A 20,190-nucleotide genomic window follows, 5' to 3' on the forward strand; every position below is an offset into this window, starting at 1 on the left:
GGCCCACCTGGCGGGGTTTTCGCTTGTTTCGGTTTTCCAGAGGCGCAAGGTTGGCGAGGTTTTCCCTACGGCGTTCTGGAAGCAGCAGCACCGTCGACTTGCGATCCGCGTTCCGCGCGCTGCGGTCAGGCGGCGCAAAGGCCCAGAAACTCCCCGGACTCTTTTGCAGCTTCTTTCAAAGAAAGCATGCCGACACCTGCGCGCGCAGCTGGAGTCAATCGGCTTTTGCACCTTCACAACAAGGGACGACTGTGCAAGGGGGTGAAGCTTGTGCAGCTGCGCCGCCCCAGCGGCACCCGTAACCCTCAGAGTGACAAACGCACCTTCTAAAGGTAGATTTGTTCGTGACCTTCCTGAAAATGTATGGCTCCGGTGGGAAATCAGCCGCCACGGGGATGGGAGTGCTTAAGATGTGGAGAAATCGGAGCAGGATCCAGCTCCCGCACGTTACGGGACAGCCATCCGTGACCGGCACGCAGCGCTGACGGGCAGATCGTAGTCGGGATCGATCCCTATCGCTCCTCGCCCGCGCCCACGCCAGCTGCACGCACAGAGCGCGCCGCAAAGAAGAAAAAGTGAATTTATCCCAACCTGAAGGGGCTGGTTTGGGGTTTTTTTCCAGCTCTGATTCTGCTTTTGCTTGCTTTACTCTCCGAGTTTATACGGAATTACTTCAACTTTAACGCAGGAGGTGGAGGTGAAGCTCAGGCTCCTGGGAGAAGGGTCGTCGTTTCTGGTGGATAAGCTGCATTAAGGATGCAGAAAAAGTCAGAAGAGGCAGAAAACGCGCCCGTTTTCGCTCTGGCTTGGATTTGCGTCCTACCCCCCGATTATCTGAGCGCGCAGGCGAGTCCCTCCCGTACGCAGGTCAGCGCAGGGCTTACAGCCGTCGCGCAGGCGGGACGGGCAGGAGAAAGGGAGACGGCAGCAATCGCTCGCTCGTTTTTCTTTCACGCCCTGCCAAGCCGCACCAGCCTCGCTCCTTGACCCAAGGCCGAGCGGCCGAGGCCCGACGCGGGACGCTCCTCGGCGAAGGCCCGAGCGGGAGCCCGGCTCTCGGGCGTGAGGAGGGACCCCTCGGGGAGGGTCCTCCCCGCTCGCCCCCGCTTATTCCCTCGGGTTTGAGGGCAACGGCGCTGCCTCCCCGCACGCAGCCCCCTCAGCCCCTAGGAAGCGCGGCGGGATGGCGGCGGGAGGCGGCATTAAGGGGCTGGAAGAGCCAGGACTCAGCCGTGCCGACCGCCGGCCCCTCGGTTAGCCCGATTAGCGGCCCGGGGCCGGGGCGTTGAGGCCCGAGGCCGCCGCTGAGGGCGGGCGGAGGCGGCGGCCCGGCCCTCCCGCCCCCCCCCCCAGGCCGGACTACAGCTCCCGGCGTGCCCCGCGGCCGGGCGCCCCGCGATGGCGTCACCGCCCTGCGCCGCCGGCGTCTCCATGGCGACGCTGGCGCATCCCGGCGGCGGGGCCCCCCCCGTCCCGCCAGCCCCGGGCCCTCCGGACCCCCAGCAGCCCCGGGGGGCACCGCCAGGCCCGAGGCAGCCCCCAGGACCCCGGACACATCCCTGGCCTCGCAAGAGCCGGGGGGAGCAGGAGAGAGGCCGGCGGGGGTGCCGGCCGCCAGCCCCCCCGGGGCGTGCCTTCCGCCTCGGCCTGTCACCCTGTCCCGGGCTAAGGTCATCAAGGTGTAATTAATCCCCCCGCACCCCCCCGTGGGCTCGCATCCCTGCCCAGGAGCTGCTGTGGCGTGGGCACCCCCGCATCCCTCCGCCGACAGCCGGTTGCTGGAAGGTCACATCACCGTCACCATCACGGGGTCTCGCTGCCGGGAACAGCCCGCGACCCCGTCCCCAACACTCGTAAGGAAATACCTGGGCTCACGTCCGGACGGGAGCTGCGCGGATGGAAACTCGGGATGGTGGGATGGGTCCGGGGCGTCCCGGAGCCCCGACGCTGAGCAGAGCCAGCCTGCAGAGCCGGGGGTCCGAAGGGCGAAATGCAGGCTGCCGACCTCGTCGCAGGGCTGAGAGAAACCAAACCCGGTCGCATTTCCAAAGCCAGAAGCTGCCATCCAAATCCGAGGTCGCTAGTGAAACTGGTAACGGTTACAGATCCCAAATAATCCCAGGTTTTGTTTCCCTTTTCCAGGCAGGACGCAATGGAGCCTTTTTCTCTCTCCGACCTCGGGCTCGTAACAGAAAACAAAGCTATTCAAAGGGTCCTCTGCCCCATGGCTGCGCAGCTCTGCCATTTAATCCTCGCCCTGGAATGGGAAGATGGGATTTGTCAGGCCTTTCCCAATTTAGGGGAGAAGGCAGAAAAATTAGCCAAAGCCACAGAAGAACTCGCTTCCGTTGCAAGAAGGTAAGTTTGCTGGGTGTCTCCCGGGCAGATTTGGGAGCTGGGAAGGAGGAGGAAGGGACGGCAAAGAAACTGGCAGGGAGCCTGCCTCTCCTGCCTGGTGCTCCCTGCCCGCACCCTGCCGGAGAGGTGGGAACGTGAGGAGGAAGGGATGGGGAACGTGAGGGGGGGGGAGCAGGATCAGGGAAAAGGAGAGCTGGGACAAAGCAGGGATACGTGCTTGGAAGGGATGTGGCAAAGTAAGCAAAACCTCAACAAGCAACGTTTAAGCTGAACGCATCTTAAAATAATAATCGGGTAATTGACCGAATGCTTTAGTGGATTGACTGAATGCTTCAGTAAACGGGAGCCCAAACCCACAGATTAGGCACTGGCCACTGGGTTATTTTGCCATTACAGCTGGGGCCTGCTAGATAGCAGACACCCTATCTTAAAGTGAATCGCAGCCACTGCAAAAGGTTGTGAAACAGTTTGCAACTACAGCTCAAATCAACTCAAGCCCAGTTAAGGTCTGGCACGGCTCATTGTTGTGATACAGCCCGAGGCCGGCGCGGCATCCTCGCTGCTACCTGCCGAGGCCGGTACTCACGGGACGGCGAGGAGCTGAGCCCAGCGGCTTCTGTTGGCTTCCAGGTTGGCTGCGGAGTCCAGCGACGAGGTGTTCAAGGAGGAGACGCGTCCCGCGGCAGAGTCCCTCGTCCGGGCAGGGAGGTGCGTGCTGCTGGCAGCCTGCAAGCTCCAGGTCCAGCCGGAGAGCCCCAGCCACAGGGAGGAGCTGGCTGCGTCGGCAAAGGGGGTCTTAACCGAGACAGTGAAGGTAACGGCGGAGGGGGAGAGCAGCGGAGCGAGCAGGGGAGGTCGGGCTGGGACGCAGCAGTGGGTAAGGGCGCAGCTGTAGGAGGGACAAGAGCTGCCCTCCACCAGGGCAGGGGCTGGGGCTTGGGGGAAGCTCTAACTGAACGGTTGTTTCTTCACCACGTGCTCACCGGGGCGAGTCCGCTGAGCAAAACGCACCTCTTCTCTTCCCTGCAGGGGCTGGGGCGTCATCTCGGCTGCACGAGGGATGGAAGAGTGAACAAGGAGTTTTGAACCTTAGCCACACTGACCAGTTTTTCTTCCATTTTTTTCTGGTTAGATCCTTCAGATCGAAGATGCTGCTGGGGCGAGGAGGATAAGTCAGGCTGCCAGCTGGCTTTTGGAACGCCTGAGCGTGCTGCGGGATGCAGGGGACGTGCCAGGACTGCTGGCTGCTTTCCGGGCCTTTTCCGAGGCCTTGCTTCTGCTGAGCAATCTGACAGCACAGCGCCTCGAGGAACTGGGAGATTGCCCTCGACAGAAGAGCTTGGGCCAAACTTTGCAACTCCTTCAGAATTGCATTCCTTTGCTCCATGCAGCCAAGCACAGTGATCTCAAACGCTCCTGGGATCGGCAAGTCGACCTCTCCAAAGACTACGCTTTCCAGCTGACGGAGAGGACCATCAAAGAGCTCACTTCCCTGCTTGTCGACAACACGAGCAGCAAGGAGCCACAGGACAGAAACGGGACCTTCTCCCAGCACATGAGCAGGCTGCTGGCTCTCCTCTCTCGCCCAGACCCGGCGCACCTCTCCGACAGCGAATTCAGCGCTCACGTGGAAGCGGTCATTTTCTACTGCATGCTGCTAGCAGACTCGTCCAGGCCAGATCTGAAGCTGGACCTGGTAAAACATTGCTGGGTTCTGCTACGGCTGCGGAAGAGCATCTGCAGCCACGTAAGCCAGCAGGAGGGACGGCCGGGGCAGAGCTGGGGAGAAAGCAGCCTGGAGAAGGAATGCCATGCCATGAGAGAGGAGGCAGAGACTCTTGACCAGGCAGTGCTCACAGCTACGCTGTGCCAAATCCTCGACACCTTCTTGGAGGGTAAGGAGCCCCTGAGGCGGTTAGTTGAAGATGCCCTTAGCCTTGCTGCTACAGGGTGTTTTCCAGCAGGACAAGGAGGATTTTTAAAGAAGCTTCAGCCCCTCACTGCCACCTTTTTCACACACGCCCAGCAGATGCTCAGAGTGGCAGACTTTGTTCTGGCCAGGTGCACCAAAACCCAAACGGCGAGAGAAATCGGAGAGCAGGTAGACTATTTGAAGAGACTCCTTGCCAGTCTCCCTCCGCTGCTGACAGAAATGAGCAGTGGCACAGCCCAGACGAGCGCTGCTGAGCAACTGCAGTCCTCGTACCACGCGTGGGCTGGGACGACAGAAAGCCTCTTGCGGTGTTTTGAGGAGACGGTCAGCAGGCGTGAATTCCTTAAGCTGTCCGTCCAGGAAATGGCCAAGCACAGGGAATGGTGTGAAAAGGCCCTGGAAAGTCAGGACCCGGAAAGGCTCTCTTGGCACGCAGCTCACCTCACCCGCTGGGCTCGGTGGGTGGTTGAAGCTACCACCAGGTACGTGGACAGAGCCACGGACCCCATTTTCAGGAACGGCTTGCTGGTTTGGGTGGAGCAACTGGCCAACTCCGTCCTTGAGCTAAAAGCGGTCACAATCCTTTCTCCAGAGAGACTCTCCTGCCTCCAAACTAGGGATGCCTTTTCAAAGGCAGCGAGCTGCCTGATGGATGCTGCTCGTCGTGTCCAAGACGGGCTGGATGGGTCCAACCACCCCGATATCCTCAGCCCTCTCCGGGCACAAGTGCGAAGCGCCAATGTTGCAAAGGCGCTTGAACTCAGCCTGTCGCACACCGGGCCAAAAACCGTTACTGATGAGGTCTTAAGTCGTCCGTCTCCACGAGGAGGTAACTTACACCCAGATGTTGTTGCAAGGAAAGCAGATACGCACCCTGTCATTACGTCTCTCCTCGCAGCGACGGGAGCCCACGATACGGCGGCCGTCAACGCTGCTTGCTCCGCCTTGCTTGAGCTCTCCAACGGCTGTATCGATGCAGCGAAGGAAGCGCTGCCCGTTGCCGAATCTCCCCAGATGGAGACGCTGGGGCAGTACCAGAAGATTGTGTTACTGACACCACGTGTTATTAGCCTGGCCAGGGAAACAGCCCCAAGGCAGCTTCGTCGTCCAAGCAGACTTCTCCAAATGGCACTCGCGCTCTCAGAAAGGATCTGTGAGACCAAAGAGTGCCTGGCGGCCGTGGCAGGCTCTTGGTATCATCTGTCTCAGCAAGTATTTGGCTTCATCTTGTCTGCTGACTTTCCGAGAGGCAAACAGGCGTTGGATGAGACCATGACGGGTTTAGCAGGAGCAGTTCAGTTAGCAGGAGACATTGCAAGCGCAGCCTGCAGTAAGGGAAATCCCATTTGCCCCGACGTCTGGGAGAGCTTTCTACAGGTCCAAGCCAAGTTTTCACGTGCTCAGATGAACACCAAAGCGTTACTTGAGAAAGCAGCGTCCTTGGAGGGCTCCTGCAGGGTGGGAAAGGCCAGCCTGGAGCTGCATTGCGTCCAGTGGGCCGTCAGCATGCACGTCCTGCTGGGCGCTGTGGATCGGTTCATAGGCAGGGATGTCCTGTTCCTGCGGGAGCTGGGGAGCGCCGTGAAGAACAAGCTTTGCTCGCAAAGCGTCTTGGCTGCTGTGTCCGAGAACTCCCTGAGGCTGCAGGAGGCCGCCCGGCTCTCTTACCTGTCCTGCCCTGAAGACCATGGTCGCGGTGAAATCCTAGCGCTCAGGGAGGAGATAAAGGTGCTAATGGAAGCACTGCTGGATGCCTCCAATACCCTCTCGGTCTCCCCACTGTCTACCGCCAGCTTGTACACTCGCTTTGAGCTCCTGCAGAGAGACGTGGCCCTCAGGGCCAAGGCACTATTGCTCCACCTGGAGAAGGTCAATACCGAGCACCTGCAGGTCATCCGAGACGTTGTTGGACCAGCCCTGTCCCCCCTCTCTCAAGAGGAGAGGGAGAGGAGCAAACAGGCCTTTGAAGAGAAGGCAAGTCGGCTAATGGCTAATGTTCAGTGGGTCAAAACCACCCTCCGAGAGGTTCTGGAGGCCAGCGCTCAACTGCAGTCGCAGGCGAACCTGCTCTCCGTCGCAGACCACCTCCTGGTCCTCACGTCTGACGCTGTGGGCAGCGCCGACCAGCTCTTCCAGAGCCGCCAGGACAAAGGGCATCTCCGCCTGGACAGCATTGTCTGGTACTGGTCAGCAAACGCGCACTACCTCCTCACGCAGCTTCGCGCCGTCCAGGGCATCAGCGGACACGTCCTGCGGCTCATCAGACAACGCTTGCAGAACGCGGGGAACCGGTGCGCTCCGAGACAACGCAACAGCACAGCCAAGCTCTTCCCAGCCCGAGAGCTTGATGCTCTGAGCCACACCAAGTCAGCAGACACTTGCCCAGGCGGGAGCGGCCGAGCAAGCGGCGCTGCCAGGGAGGCAGGTGAAACGGTACAGTAGCCTTTTTCCCCATCAACGCTGGCTGCGGGGTGATGGTCAGGGCTGTCAGTCAGTCCTGGTACCCACACCATGGAGCACTAAGATAAATGACGCTGGCAGGGACCTCTGGAGGTCAATAGTCCCACCCCTGGCCACCTTCAAAGTTAGATCAGGTCGCTGGCTGCCCTGTTCAGCTGAGTTCTGGATATCTGATCTGACGGACACTCTTGCATAAACAAACCAGTCTCCGAAATGCTGTTTCTGAGGAGCAGAGGGCTGTACTGCTCTCCCTCCCCTGAAACACCATCTCTGCTCAGCTCCTCACCTCCCCACAACCGCCCTTTGGGACTACCAGCGACGCCACTCCCACAACAACCGCTGTCGGTTGTCAGGAGCTGGCAAAGGCTTCAGCAACACGATCCAGATCACTCCGCAGAGTGGTTTACAGCACTTAATCCTACTTCTCAACCGCGGGCGCTGTCAGCTCACACGACAGCTAGCACCCATTTGGAGATAGCTCCAGGAGACAACAGCACGGGGCATTTGGATTTGACAGTCCCGCTGCGGGTGAAGGCAGGGGCGAGAGGGGCTGGCTGGGAAGGCAGAGCAGACCCACTGCGGTGGTGGGCAGCTCTCCTGTCGCCTTTACTCACCAAAAACTGCTTCAGAAACACGCAGGCAGAGACTTCTCGGCATCGGTGGTGCGTCTGCATGCTCCAGGCTTCAAATCTATTCGGTTGTTGTCTCGACAGCACCCGAACGGTCCTCCCAGCATCTCCCTTGCCAGCAGCCCTGCGAAGCACGAGAGAGAAGACAATGACACGTGGCAGGGTGGCCCCAGCAAGATGTCCCAGGTCACCAAGGACATGGCAACAAGGATGCTTGACATGACTCAGTTCCTGAGGAAGAAGGGCCCCATCATGGTACGGAGTGTTTCGCCCCCTCCACCCCAGCACTTTAATAGGCATAAAGAATTTTTTTCCTCAAGAGAAAAAAAGCCAAAGCCAGCGTCAGGGCTGCCCAGCGCCTGCTGAACCCCCCCCATTACCCCGCTCTTGTAAGAGTGGCACCAGCTGCCTTTGTCCAAAGCACTGGAAATTACTTCCTCCTGATGAGATGTGAAGCTGGTCTCCAGCCCTTTCCTTGCTTCAGAAAGTATCTAGGCTTCCCGCTCCCATCTTGCGGGAAAAGTGTCGTCTTTTCTCCTTCTCTCCCCAAACACGTTTATTTCTATTTTGTTTTAGAGCAAGGACCAGCTTGTCGCCTGCGCGAGGCAAATCGCTTCCGACGGGCAGGCGTTTGTTAAATTCGGCCGGATCGTTGCAGAGCACTGCCTGGACAAGAGATGCCGCGCAGAGCTGCTGTGTGCCACAGAGCAGACCCACACCATCAGCAGCCAGCTCGGCATCGTGGCCAGGTGAGTTGCCGGCGTCAAGGACAATCTCTCCCAAGGCTGGTGGCCCCCTCCTCAAAGAGATGTGCGCGGTGGTCTCCAGAGGTCTTTGCTGGGTCTGGGCGTAGCCCTTAGAGTTCAGTTACAATTCGGCGGGCTCCCTCTCCTCTCCTGTTGCTGTCAACAGCCCTGTCCTCCCCTGGCTTGCCTGCCTCTGTGGATACCTGCTCTGAGAGCGCAGGGGACAATCTTCTGGTTTGGGAGTAACTGAGAGAGTTCTGGCCACAGAGGGGTGGCACACTGGTCTGACGTTCTTCCAGTAAAATCCTTTAAAATCTCTTTTAAGGGTCAAAGCGGTCACTGCAGAGAGCAAGTCCTCTTCCGAGCTGCTCGTGAGCAACGCACAGAACCTAATCCAAGCGGTGTTGCACGTTCTGAAGGCAGCCGAGGCAGCCTGTATCAAAGTAAGTTAACACCCTGTATCAAAGTAAGTTAACACCGATGGCATCCAATAGGTTCTGCAAGGTGGAGTCCACACTGTGGGCAGCTCCTGCAGCCAAGCCTGGTTATGGGAGGTGGGAGCCGGCTCCCGTGGGACCTCTGGCAACTCCAGCTGGGGGTAAACATTCTTAGCGTGATGTTTTTATTTTATGCCTTTCGGTCTCATTTCCAAAGCCCATATTGTTAAAAACATACTGCATCTGTCCCATTTTTTACTTTGCTGATGTCAGCCCGAAGCAAGTAGCCATTCTTTTATCTTGATTGCCTGGACTACAAAGTCCTTTATGACCTGGCTTTTTCCCTTTGGAAACTTCCCTGCTTATCAATAAACTAACCACACTGTATTCCTTTTGTCTCTCTCTAAGCAGGTTTTTAAGCACTTTTAAGCATTTTTTCAGCATTAACAGGTAGAGGTGCCACATCGGTCACACACACACACATTGATACATTCAGACTTTTATATCATTTAAGATATTTTAAACGAGTTCACGTTCAACAACATATTAAAGCATGCAAATATTTTGTCTAATAGGGTTTGCGACAGCCCCTGCCTGACTCTGAGGAAGAAGAAATAGCTGCTTTCTGCATGCAGTGGAGAAAAAACCTGTTGTGGCATAGAGCCAAGGAGTCTTTAAACTCAGAGAGGGATGAATTAGGCCTCCGCAAGACTCAGGGAAGGGCTGAGCCCACCCTAACGGCTATGGTGCAAGAACAATCACCTCAGACCAAGAACACCCCCAGGCATCCAAAACCTGTTAAAGGACATATAATTACGGACAGCCACCTGTAAAACAGGAAGGGACTTCTGCTGGAGGGGAACTGCATTGCTAGCCGGCCTGGTCAGCAAGAATGCGGCCAGCGCTGCTCTCCTCCTGGCTCGCCTCTCTTCTGCTAGAGCTGCTCGTGCAGGAGGACTGAGAGCGCAAAGGCCTGAAAAGGCTTTTGTGCGCTGGCCGCTCCTCCGGTGGCAAATTCCACCCTGCAGAGACACTGCTTCCTTTTGGCGACTGAACAAAGAGAAGAATAAACTGATGCCACATGCTAGTGTCTTTCCTAAGGGGCCTCTTGTCCAGATGGCGCTTGAAGTTGAGTAATAAGATGTGATACCGAGCCACAGAGGGCACAGGAGTTGGGGAAGCGCTTTAAGACCCAGGCAAAGGGAAAACAGAAGGTTTCCTGTTCAGTAAAATATCATTCACTGATCTTTGTTATCCGGCATGGGAGTCACTCTGAAACCATTACTCTTGAATCAGTGGCCACCAAGTGGGGCCACGTGGCAATGGAATTCTTTGTATTCATATACTGCATGCCCCCGTCCAGCTGTGAGCCAGCTCTGGCTCTTATGTAGTCAGTCAGGCTTTTTTTTTTTTTAATTTGGCAAACACTGATATAGGGCAGCTAGCCTTTGATGAGGTACCTTCATTATACTGCTTTCAATAACTGCCAGTTCTGTGCTCTTCAGCGCCCAAGATGTGAACAGAAGGATGGAGGAACGCCTTGTAGCAGCACCAGCAAATCCGGCTGGAGGGAAGGATCGGGGCGTTCTGTGAACGATGGAATTGCTCATCTGCTGCACAAGCAAGCCTCAGAGCTGGGAGGGTTTCCTCAGGCCCTGATCTTTAGCACACTATCAAACTTTTTTGCAACCACCGCCTTTTTAGCAACCACCGCCTTTTCTGCTAGGGGTAGCAATCCTAGATATTGCACAGGAAGGGCAGCCAGAGATACATAATCCTGCAGGAGAGCCAGTGCACTGGGGGGAGCTCACATGCAAAATACAGTTCAGAGGGTAACGTGCGCTACAAAAGCTGGAGGAAAGAAGAACTGAATGAGAAGGAAGACGAAGGGATAGGATCGCTGACTTTTGAAATGCAAAACAGGAGGGTAATTAAGTATTCTCTACTTCGCAAGAATAAATTGATTTACTTTGCAACATGAAGGATTCATGTTAGAGTCGTGGTATAAAAATATGAAAGCAGGCTGCCTACGAGCGTTTTTATCATGGGGCGGCAAACCCCAGGGGGTGACCTAGCAATGCTCGGTCTTTCTGAAGCCCAGAGGGCAGACAAGATCAAACGTTTTACTCTTTCACATCTCCAGGGCTGGCAGCAGCGGGGAGCATTTTGTCTCGCCTGCGGCCCCTGACTCAGCAGATCCTGCAGAAAAATGAGACTTTTCTCCCAAAATCCCTCTCCGCCCCAGGACTCTCTTTTACCCAGAGTAAAACATTCAATGCTGACGATCGCTCACCTCACAGCTACAGGCTTCCAGAGCATCCGGGACCAATGATACCAGCCGCGCCGTGCTTCACAGACTCAGGGCCACGTGTTCCAAGCGTCGGAGGGCAACGCTGCTGCTCGGAAGAGACGGAAACGAGCCTCCCCTGCGAAAGACACAATCAATCCGCACAGATCAGACTCGACTCACTCGGTGGCTGCAGCCCCTTCCAGCCCGCCTCGGTGCGGCAGGACTGTCCCCCACCCGCCCCCTCCGGCGCCCCCAGCGCCTTCCCCGTACCGGATGGTTTAGTACTTGCGCTGTAGCAATGAACCTCCTCCACATTTCGAAAGAGCGCGGTAGCAGCAGGCATGCCGGAGCAAGCGTAGACTCGGGGAAGAAACCCGCAAGGAATAAAGCAGCAAGCGGAGGCGGCTGGAGGAGCAGAGCAGCAGCCCCCAGACCCTGGCGCCGCAGCTGGGGAGGCCCACGGGGACCTGCTGGCTGGACCTGGGAAGAAGGAAGGAAGGAGACAGTTACACACGGAGACAACAGGCTGCAAGGACTAGCTGGCCCCTTCCAAATTACATTTCCTCCTTACTTTGTACCCCTTCTTTTCCAAAAGACAGACTTGTATTGTATTAAAGATCCTGAGACAGCAATGGATCTCCAAGGTCGGAAGCCAGCACTCTGCCTCCCCTACCAGAACACACCGCGTTTTGATCTGCGACTCCAAAACGGGTCCGTAACCGGACCGATGGCAAACCACCCGAGATCCTTCAGTTCTCTCGATTGTAAGGCACGTCATTTTGCTCTTGGTACCAAAGCTTTGCCTTTGACTCTTATTTTTTCCAGTACTTTCAAAAAAACCACAGAGAATCCAGTTCAGCGATGCCGTCATCACCACCCTGCAAGTCGTAACTTCAGGTTAGAGCTGCGCATCCTACGAGTGCTTTCCACGCCTAAACGTGAAACCACGCGTTTGGCTTCAATACCGCAACTTTTTCTCTTTGTTTTCCCATCAACCCACGCGCTATTTCCAAACTATTTCTATTTCTCCCTGCTGTCCAGTTCTGCTGGCTTCGTTTTTTCATGAAATTCTTGAACAGCCAAACTCGTCATCAGATGAAGTAGCAATAAGCAGTAATTACGTAGGACTAATAGATTACTCCAAAATAACAACGAAGTTTCACGTGTTATCTAGTTTTCAATTATTTTGAAATTATTTTCAATTCCAAATATCATAAAATTAATACAATTTATACTCTGGGAAATCAGGAAAGCAGATTGAAACCGTTATTGCCTTCAGCGATGTCTCCTTTGCCGTGCTGCACACGCATCGAAATCGGCAGCTTCCCTCCGTTCATCCAAGCTCCGCTCACCACCGCGAGACGCTTGTAATTCCTGCCCGTTTGTCTGACAGGCACGAGAAACCAAACCCACAGAATTTGTGACCAACGCTACACTGTCCCAGTTGCGAGCCATTACTTGGGCCAACAAACAAAAACCAAGAGGAAAAGGTCCAGCGAGGCAGAGACTTAAAGCAAAGAAACATTCCAAGTGGGCGGGAACCAGATGGCAATTGAGCAGACGGCAAATTTTTATTGTAAATGTAGCTAGCTAGGTATGACTACATTTCCTCGATATAAAAAGCAACCCAAAAGGCAAAACAAGAGAGGCTTTGAGGACAGTTGTGCTCTCGGCATGCAACACCTTCAGAAATTAAAGAACATGCATGACATTTCTCACAGCGACGCTGGTAACCGTGGCAGGAGAACAATGACGACTCGGCAGTCTGATCGTGGAACCACGCAGCGAGCTAACTCCGTCTGGATTCAGCACAAGGTTAGTTTAAACACCCGCTACCATCTGACTGTAAAGCGGCTGTACTAAAAACCAGGTTTAGTCCCCTTCGTCCTGCAGACACCCCCGCTGCTCCCTCCCCAACGCTGAACTAGCTGCCAACGTGTCAACATCACAGTCATTACCAGACTTTAACTGTACCCTTTTTAATTTTTTTGTTAAAAATGTCATAAAGACACCATGAATACAAGTACTGCAGTTACATCAATACAAAAAAAGCAATACAAATTAAGCAGCTGAATACAAAAATACATTGAAATACATGAACACCACAATGTAACTTATAGCACTAATCAGAATTGTGTATGCGTGAAAAAATTAAATAAAAACCTTTTTTGTATTAGACAACTTAGGTATTCTCCACTTTTAACAGTAACTTTCTTCTAGTTATGTACTTCACAATTTCTTCTATATACAGCATAGAATAAAATACTTTTAAAAGATATGACATTTTTAATCCTCAATATGCGATATAGGTCTCTTTTACACTAAGAATATTGACTGCATGAATAAAAACTGTCAATGTCTTACATCAACCGATCTGAAAAGGAGGATCAACGTTTTCCTTTTAAATCATTTACGTAGGTTTGAAATCAGTTAGTCGTTTGGCTTGATGCGTCAGACAATCCTTGTCAAACAGTGTCTCTCACAGTAATGTACATAATATTGCTTGTATCTATACAATCATACAAATGTGGCAATCATATCTAAATGTTGTTTATGAAAGAGACAGCTCACACATATACAGGTCTTCAGACTTTCTTAATGACTTATTTACAATGAAAGTGCTTTTATCAGCTCTAACACGATACATGGGGGGTTTTCTACATGTCAATTATTAGTCTCCCTGAAATTGGAAAAGTATTATATAGAAAATACCACAGCTTTGCAAACACTAGAGCATACTGTATAACTGCATGTGGTTCTGAGATTAGCAGCTGAAAAGTGTTGATAATTATAATTTAAAAATAAATAAAGCAAAGAGGTAAACCAGTTACAAAACAGCAGAGAACTGCAATATTCACAACAGTAAAAAGACTTAAAATCAATTGCTAACAAAAGGGTGAAGCGGTTGGATCGAAAGTCTTGAAAACATCTTTTAACGACTTATCATCTGATTCCCCATTCGGATCACTCTCCTGTGTCTGAGTTACCTGTCCAGGCTGTCTAACCTGCCTCGGGTCGCTGTACTGCGGTCTGATTAATCCTGATAAAGCTTGGATGGGAAGATTATGCACCGCAGGTGCAGCGCTGGAGTGCTTAGCCTGAGATTTACTGGTGCTATTTGCTTTGTCTGAAGTAGCTTCTGCTGAGCCTTCAGTATTTTTTTCCACGTTCGAGGCAGCCTTCTGCAGCGATGCATCTTCCGAGAGACTGGGCTCATTTTTACCAGAATTTTTCAAAATACTTTTTTTCTGGTTCTCTCCGTTCTCTCCCGAACTAGCTGGAGCTGTGTCCAACGAGGAGCTGTGATCTCTCGGATCGTACAAACTAATACCGCTCAGTATCGAGCCTGGAGTTCCCAGCCTAACACCACTCGATGACAATTTGGGCGCGTACGGAGGCAGAGCATCGGGGTCGGGTTTAGCAGTCGCGGCTTCCGAGGGCTGCGATGAGCCAGCAGCGGATCTGGCGAGGCGGGGGTCAAACTTCGGAGGGTGCGAATCCTTTGCGACTCCGTGATGCGTATCTGCACTCGACAGTCTGTGGAGTCTGGGATCGACGTTTTTTTGTAAGCGAGGATCTCCTAATTTGCTCGAGCTGCTGGCATGCGAATCTGCAGAGGGATCCAAATAGCCGCTCCTGCCCGTTAAGCTGTTTTTTGCCTTTGCAGCTAGTCGCGGGTCAGCTGGCATTGCATTTGGATGGGGATCGTTTTTCAGATTCCGCAGTTTATTAAGTCTCTGGTCAGCAATGAGTGGAGGAAGAGGTAAATTAATTGAAGAGACGGGGTCAGGCTTAGGCAAAGGTATCGGGAGCAAGTCCTCGGGTGCCCATACAATATGCTTAGCAAAGTTTGGTTTCATCAGGGTAACATCCATTTTAATGTGGCTGAACTGCCTCAGCTGAGATCGAGGATCCCTTAACGTTACGCCAGGCAAAGGTTCCAACGGAATCAGAAAAGCTCGTTCCCTCAGCTCTCTTTCTGAGTCCTCTTCATCATCATCCATCCCTTTTTGCTTGACCTTAACCCCAGCGTGTGCGTGGTGTAAGTCTAGCTTTGCTCCCCCGAGGGACGAGCTGGCGTGACCGCCCTCGCTGACCTTGTGCATCCTGGGATCCCGTACGAGCCGTGGGTCCAAGGACGCCGATTCCGAAGGCTTTCTGGGGTTGGACCTCGGAGAGGCCCGAAGTCTCGGGTCAGCAGCCTGAGGCCCTGCGCCTTTTTCTTTCGCCAGCCTCGGATCAGTCGGAATACCAAGCATGTGCTGCTCTGTGGAATGTTGTTGCCGATTCCTAAAATTCTCGCTTTGTTTCTTTAAGGTTTTTAGTATTGATTTAACGCTGCTCCCCTCTTCCTCTTCGCTACTGGAATACCAGTTGACATTGTCATCTTAAAAAAAAAAAAAAAAGATTATTGAAGCAAACGATCACCAGGGAATACAACACATTTACTCATATAAAGGGCAGCCTCTCAGTAAAATCAAACTGAAAAGACCTGATATTAAATCATCACTCCCTGTATTATAACAACTGTAACCTAAAATGACAAAAATGAAGAACTGATGTAACAAAAAGCTGTAGCCAGTCGAGATACTCCCAAACTCTGCTGCGTTCTGTCTACGTATCTCTCTGTCAATATTAATCTGGGAAAACAACCTGCTTTCAAACAATTATTTCTACCAGTGCTAATAAAAAAACCACGTTTAAAATCTGAGTCTTGATGAAAACGACCTTCATTGTGGGACGGTAGAAAGAAAAGTAAAACGGCACGTTACAGTAGTCTTAAAAACAGATAAATTACAAATGTGAAATCTGCTGCCTTATTACAATCCAAATCACAAGGTTTTGGGGAGAGGTCAAGATTCAAGAAGGGAAGAAATAAGACTATTTAAAGGATAAATACTCAACTATCTTCTGCAATTTACTGGAAAGCCCTATCAACACAGCTGTGTGCTCAGGTCCACATCCTAAACTTGCCTACTCGCTGAAGGAGACTAGTGGTCTACGCTGGCTCAACAAAACGAGAAACGCAGGCGAAACCCACCACCATCACCACTAACTAATGCACAACAATGCACGTTTCCTCAACGCTGCTTGTCCCACACAAATACTCAACAACAGGGCGTGAGACGCTGTAGGAGGCAGCTAACAGGAACATTTTTCCGTTACAGTGCTTTCTGAAATCCCTCTAGACAGGAGGACCAGCCACTCTAAAGCACTGGTGAGAAGTCTTTCATTCAGAGTAGACCGCTCTGTTTTTGCGTGTAGCCTGAAGGGCTGCATTTCCAGATCTCTCTCATCATTTGATCAGAATTCTATTGCCAATATCCTCAAAATCATTTGATACGGCCTTTCGGCCAGCCAGAAGATGCATTGCTGGTCACATAACCTAGCAGCCTCAGAGAAGGCTGCAGCAGGGAGCAGGCCAAGGGACAAACCTGCTCTGTGTGGCTGAACCTGACCTGCAGGCTTACTGCTCTCCATTGGCCAGGTCACTGAAGAGAGACTCACAGTAAACACTGCACATTTCACACATCAGAGAGGAAAAAATACTCCTCTAGAGAAATAGAATATGCAGAAAAGATCAAGAGGCACAACTGAATAAACAGAATCTAAGATGCACTTGCAGTACTGGCAGTTAAAAATAATAACCTTTCTGTTTCAATCAGGGATTTTAAGAAGTAATTGAGTCATCAATAACAGAACCTTTTAAAAGTACAAACTATATCCAAAAATTATCCACAGATCTTTCTACTTGGAACTGGAACACAGCAACTAAGCGTATACTAAAATCCTGGAACAAGCTGGGAAGGAAAGCAAGTATATTCAGCTAAAAATATTATTTCAGTTGGTACTTGCGCATTCACGATATTTGTGAATGGTAACGTGTTGAAAATCCAAGTCAACAGGTTTGTTCCAGGCTAACACGTGGTCAAGAAGTATGTTTAGAACTCTAACAAAATTCTCTTTACCTTCGTCTTTGCTCATTGCCCTCTGACCCTGGCTGCTGACAGAGTCTCCGTCTCTTTGATGCTTCTGACTAAGCCTTACATAAAGGGCCTTCTGCATCGCTGGAAGAAAATCCGGGACATTAATGGCCTGTTTATGGCCCATATGGCTACTCATGCAGTCCGACTCGCTTCCACCTTGATGCGACTCTTGAGCCATGAGGTGAGCCTGGTGATCTGTAAATTCTCCATGCCATGTTCCATCTGCAGTACGAAAAAAAAAACAACCAGTTAGCAGCTAACCTACACAAGCTTTTACAGCAGGGGAGATAAAACATAAAACACAATCAAGCAAAACTAATGTGACTTATATGGCACGACTGTAAAGCATCAGCTGGAAGAGCCTATACACTGAAGACGATCCAGGAGGTTTGGCTTGCTATCCAAAATTCTTTCAGCTGCTCAGCTTTGGAGCCGTGAAGTTTTCATATCGCACAACCGCAAAGCGCCATATCAAGGAACAACAAGTTTTAAATGTCCTTACCACCAGAGTTGTTAGCTGGCTGGAAGTTATGTACGGCTTGATGAGAATAGTAATTGTCATAGAAATCAGCCGGGTTCTGAATAGGCTCGTAATTCATATTCGGCTGCCGTTCACCAGGCATCTGCTGGTATTGTGGCCCCGGAGGACAATGGTTCTCTCTCGGCATATTCACCATATGTCCTTGAACTCCTGGGGCGTTGTAAGATCCACCGAGACCCGGCGGCGTGAGAGGTGGACCACCTTGCTGTCCTTGCATAGGCATACCAGTCTGGTTCTGTGGTCCGAGAAAGCCTGGTGGAACACCCTGCATAGGAGGACTCTGTGGCATCCCTGGGCCCTGAGGCCCCGCGCACGGATGGTGTCCAGGAGAACCTGGGTGCATCGGTGGCCCGTTATGTCCTTGTGACATGCCGGGTCCCGGCCCTGGACTTGAACCTGGATTATACATATGCTGAGAATGTGGGTCATTTCCCTGAAACGGCGGTCTCGGTGGTGATGCGCTGTTATAGAAGGTCGGTGGCCTGTAGGCAAAAGAAAATTAGTGAATCAAATTTTGCACCTACAAAGATCAACAGCCTGTTGGCTATCTCCTCCTCCTCCTCACTCTTACAGATGCCTGTCCATACTTATTTGATCTTAAGTTGGATAAAAATCTGAAAGAAGCAAAATAATTTCCACAGAGAGTAACTATATACATTACACATGACACAGCTTGCCTGGACGCAGAACATTTTTTCAATATTAGCACATGCAGAACTGGACATCTGCTGCACCTAAGAGTTTTCAACATCCCAAGGCCAACCGTCTCCATCAGGAGTGGCGAGTGGCTTCGGTCAAGAACAAGATAACTATAAAAAGAGTTTCGAAGAGAATGAACTTGTCTATCTGCACTTGCAGGTTGAGCAAAGGCAGGCACAGAGCCAAAACAATAGCCAACGGAGTGACTTTCTGGAAGGTCAAGGCTCAGTAAATTCTCTTCTACGGAAAGCATTAAATAAGTAAATAATTATGATAGCCGATATTTGAGAGATCATTAACTTCGCAATACATTCAGAAGTATGTACATCTGACAGAAACAAACAGCATTGTTTAAATATTTATGCAGCCACGCTTTAAGGAGAGTTCTGCACAAAATTCTAAAACCTACTTTTTTCCAATTTTGTGTGCTAAATCCACAGTAGGCTTCACAACTATTTCAAAGAGAGATGGAATTTTCTTATAGTCTCCTGAAGGATCTTGATAATTTTCTATATCAGACTCAGAAAACGGGTATTGCTCTGGCGGGGTTGGCAGAAGCCCAACACCTGGTGGTGGCTTAGGGAGAGGAACTATGCCACGCTTTCTGAGTTCCTCCAGTTCCTTCTCATCTTCATTTTGTGGTTCCTCCTCAGTATTCAAAACCTAGAACAAAGCAGCGTAGCAAACACTTCAATAACTTTGCAGTACATGCAATTCAATTTCGTCTTGCACTTTCCATTTAAATATAATTATGTGCTACGATACTACTATATGTTGACATCAAACTCAGACAAATTATAAATCTATTATTACTTGTTCCACAGGACATCGATCCACAGCCAGGAAGAAAACTATTTCTGTAGTCAGGAAAGGACAACTTTACACAAGTCCATTTCCTTCAAACAGTAATTTTGTGACAGAATCTGAAGGACTTATTCTAAGACTCAATGTTTCTAGTGTTAAATTCAGGCTGCTTTTCTGTTAAGGCCTGTTGTATAATAACTGGAGAGAGGCACGAATATCCTACTTAACACAAAGGTCAAGATTTCATGAATCATTCAGAGGAGGCACCTCATTCCTTTCTCCACCCTGAGTGCAGAAGTAAGTCAGATGATACCTAACTTCTAGGCAGCTAAAGCAGATGTCATAAAAGCCACGCTTCTTGCTACAAAGTACATGGAGATTTCCACAGAAAGCAACGGAAAAGAAAGTTCATGGGCAGAAACTTCAGTTGTGAAAATAAATGAGTCTGATCTGGCTAAAAAGTAACTGAATAACCAACCTGGTATCCAACCTGGTCACACACTTGCTGTGCTAAAGAGCAACAGTGGAGCTTAACATCATTACTGTTTAACATCGTTACTGTTTAGCATCAAACTCCCTGAGAATCCCACAGAAATTTCCAGCAACCTCCCCCCTATTCTTTCAAGCAACAAACCTTGTGCTTACAGACTAAGTATTGCTCACCTTATCCAACAGCTCTTTTGTTTCTGCAGTCAGGGGAGCATGAGAAAATTTGCACTTATCTCCTTGATAGCATTTTGCTCCTGTATGGTAGAACTTGCAAGGGAATTCATGTAAGCAATGTATTAAGGATTCCTAACAAAGGCCGATTTCTAGTGTGCACTGTTTGGCAAGCTGACGAAATTCAGCTGCCGACTACCCTTCAATTCTTCACCAGTACTTAATCTTTCCAAAGCAGTACGTTAAGAATTTTGAAAGCCAATAACCAACTTACCTCCTAGCTCCATTTGACATTCTACTAGTAATCACATTACTGTGGCCTTCACATTATTTTTCACTTGATTCTAAAATTGTGATTAAAAAGATGAAGGTCTCAATTCCAGAATAAAACACAAGTCCTTTACAACAAACAAACAAGAACAGATCAGGGTTTTTAGAATTATGTGGACAAATGCATCTAACTTCAAGGGGTTTTATCTTTTAAAACAGTAAAGATCCTTAAAACTAAAAACAAACCAGTAATTTTATACATATTCTCTCCTCTTAAGCATTTGAGCAGAAAAATAATCTCCTCGTAGTGAATCTACATAATGTTTGGTATAGTCTCTTAAGAAAAGAAATAGCTACCCTTAAAAATCACTTACAT

At 50.9% G+C, this 20,190-nt stretch overlaps 2 protein-coding genes and 1 long non-coding RNA gene across 9 annotated transcripts in view; 1 reads left to right on the top strand and 2 right to left on the bottom strand.

Annotated features, from left to right (window-relative positions):
• Positions 1 to 259: 259 nt before the first annotated feature.
• Positions 260 to 11,113, bottom strand: LOC148053055 (uncharacterized). Its single transcript, XR_015708322.1, has 4 exons — positions 10,857 to 11,113; positions 7,366 to 7,504; positions 1,866 to 2,257; positions 260 to 745 (listed from the first exon to the last, which is right to left on the bottom strand). It is a non-coding gene; the product is annotated as an uncharacterized LOC148053055 (long non-coding RNA).
• Positions 1,528 to 10,840, top strand: LOC148053056 (uncharacterized). Of its 2 annotated transcripts, XM_087775298.1 has the most exons (8): positions 1,528 to 1,853; positions 2,143 to 2,358; positions 2,989 to 3,172; positions 3,491 to 6,724; positions 7,465 to 7,635; positions 7,957 to 8,129; positions 8,452 to 8,569; positions 9,139 to 10,840. In XM_087775298.1, exons 2-8 carry the CDS (start codon positions 2,153 to 2,155, stop codon positions 9,394 to 9,396), a joined length of 4,344 nt encoding a protein of 1,447 aa, XP_087631424.1. In that variant the 5' UTR covers positions 1,528 to 1,853; positions 2,143 to 2,152; the 3' UTR covers positions 9,397 to 10,840. The 2 variants fall into 2 exon arrangements, with proteins under 2 accessions (XP_087631424.1, XP_087631425.1); XM_087775299.1 differs by lacking the exon at positions 1,528 to 1,853 and having other exon boundaries at positions 2,136 to 2,358; positions 7,381 to 7,635.
• A 2,316-nt stretch (positions 11,114 to 13,429) lies between the features above and the next one.
• ZC3H6 (zinc finger CCCH-type containing 6) overlaps positions 13,430 to 20,190 on the bottom strand; it is a 28,670-nt gene continuing 21,909 nt past the window's right edge. For 5 of the 6 annotated variants that reach the window (XM_087775300.1, XM_087775301.1, XM_087775302.1 and 2 more), the window contains 5 exons: positions 19,548 to 19,655; positions 18,490 to 18,743; positions 17,343 to 17,863; positions 16,823 to 17,062; positions 13,430 to 15,240 (listed from right to left, as the gene is read on the bottom strand). In XM_087775300.1, the coding sequence (XP_087631426.1) occupies positions 13,739 to 15,240; positions 16,823 to 17,062; positions 17,343 to 17,863; positions 18,490 to 18,743; positions 19,548 to 19,655 (2,625 nt within the window). In that variant the 3' untranslated portion in view covers positions 13,430 to 13,738. The remainder of the gene's footprint in view (positions 15,241 to 16,822; positions 17,063 to 17,342; positions 17,864 to 18,489; positions 18,744 to 19,547; positions 19,656 to 20,190) is intronic. The other variant, XM_087775306.1, reaches the window with a different exon arrangement.

This window comes from Nipponia nippon, unplaced genomic scaffold (assembly GCF_047370975.1).
Source record: "Nipponia nippon isolate SJK-2023a ecotype South Korea unplaced genomic scaffold, ASM4737097v1 scaffold_4, whole genome shotgun sequence".
NCBI lineage: Eukaryota > Metazoa > Chordata > Aves > Pelecaniformes > Threskiornithidae > Nipponia > Nipponia nippon.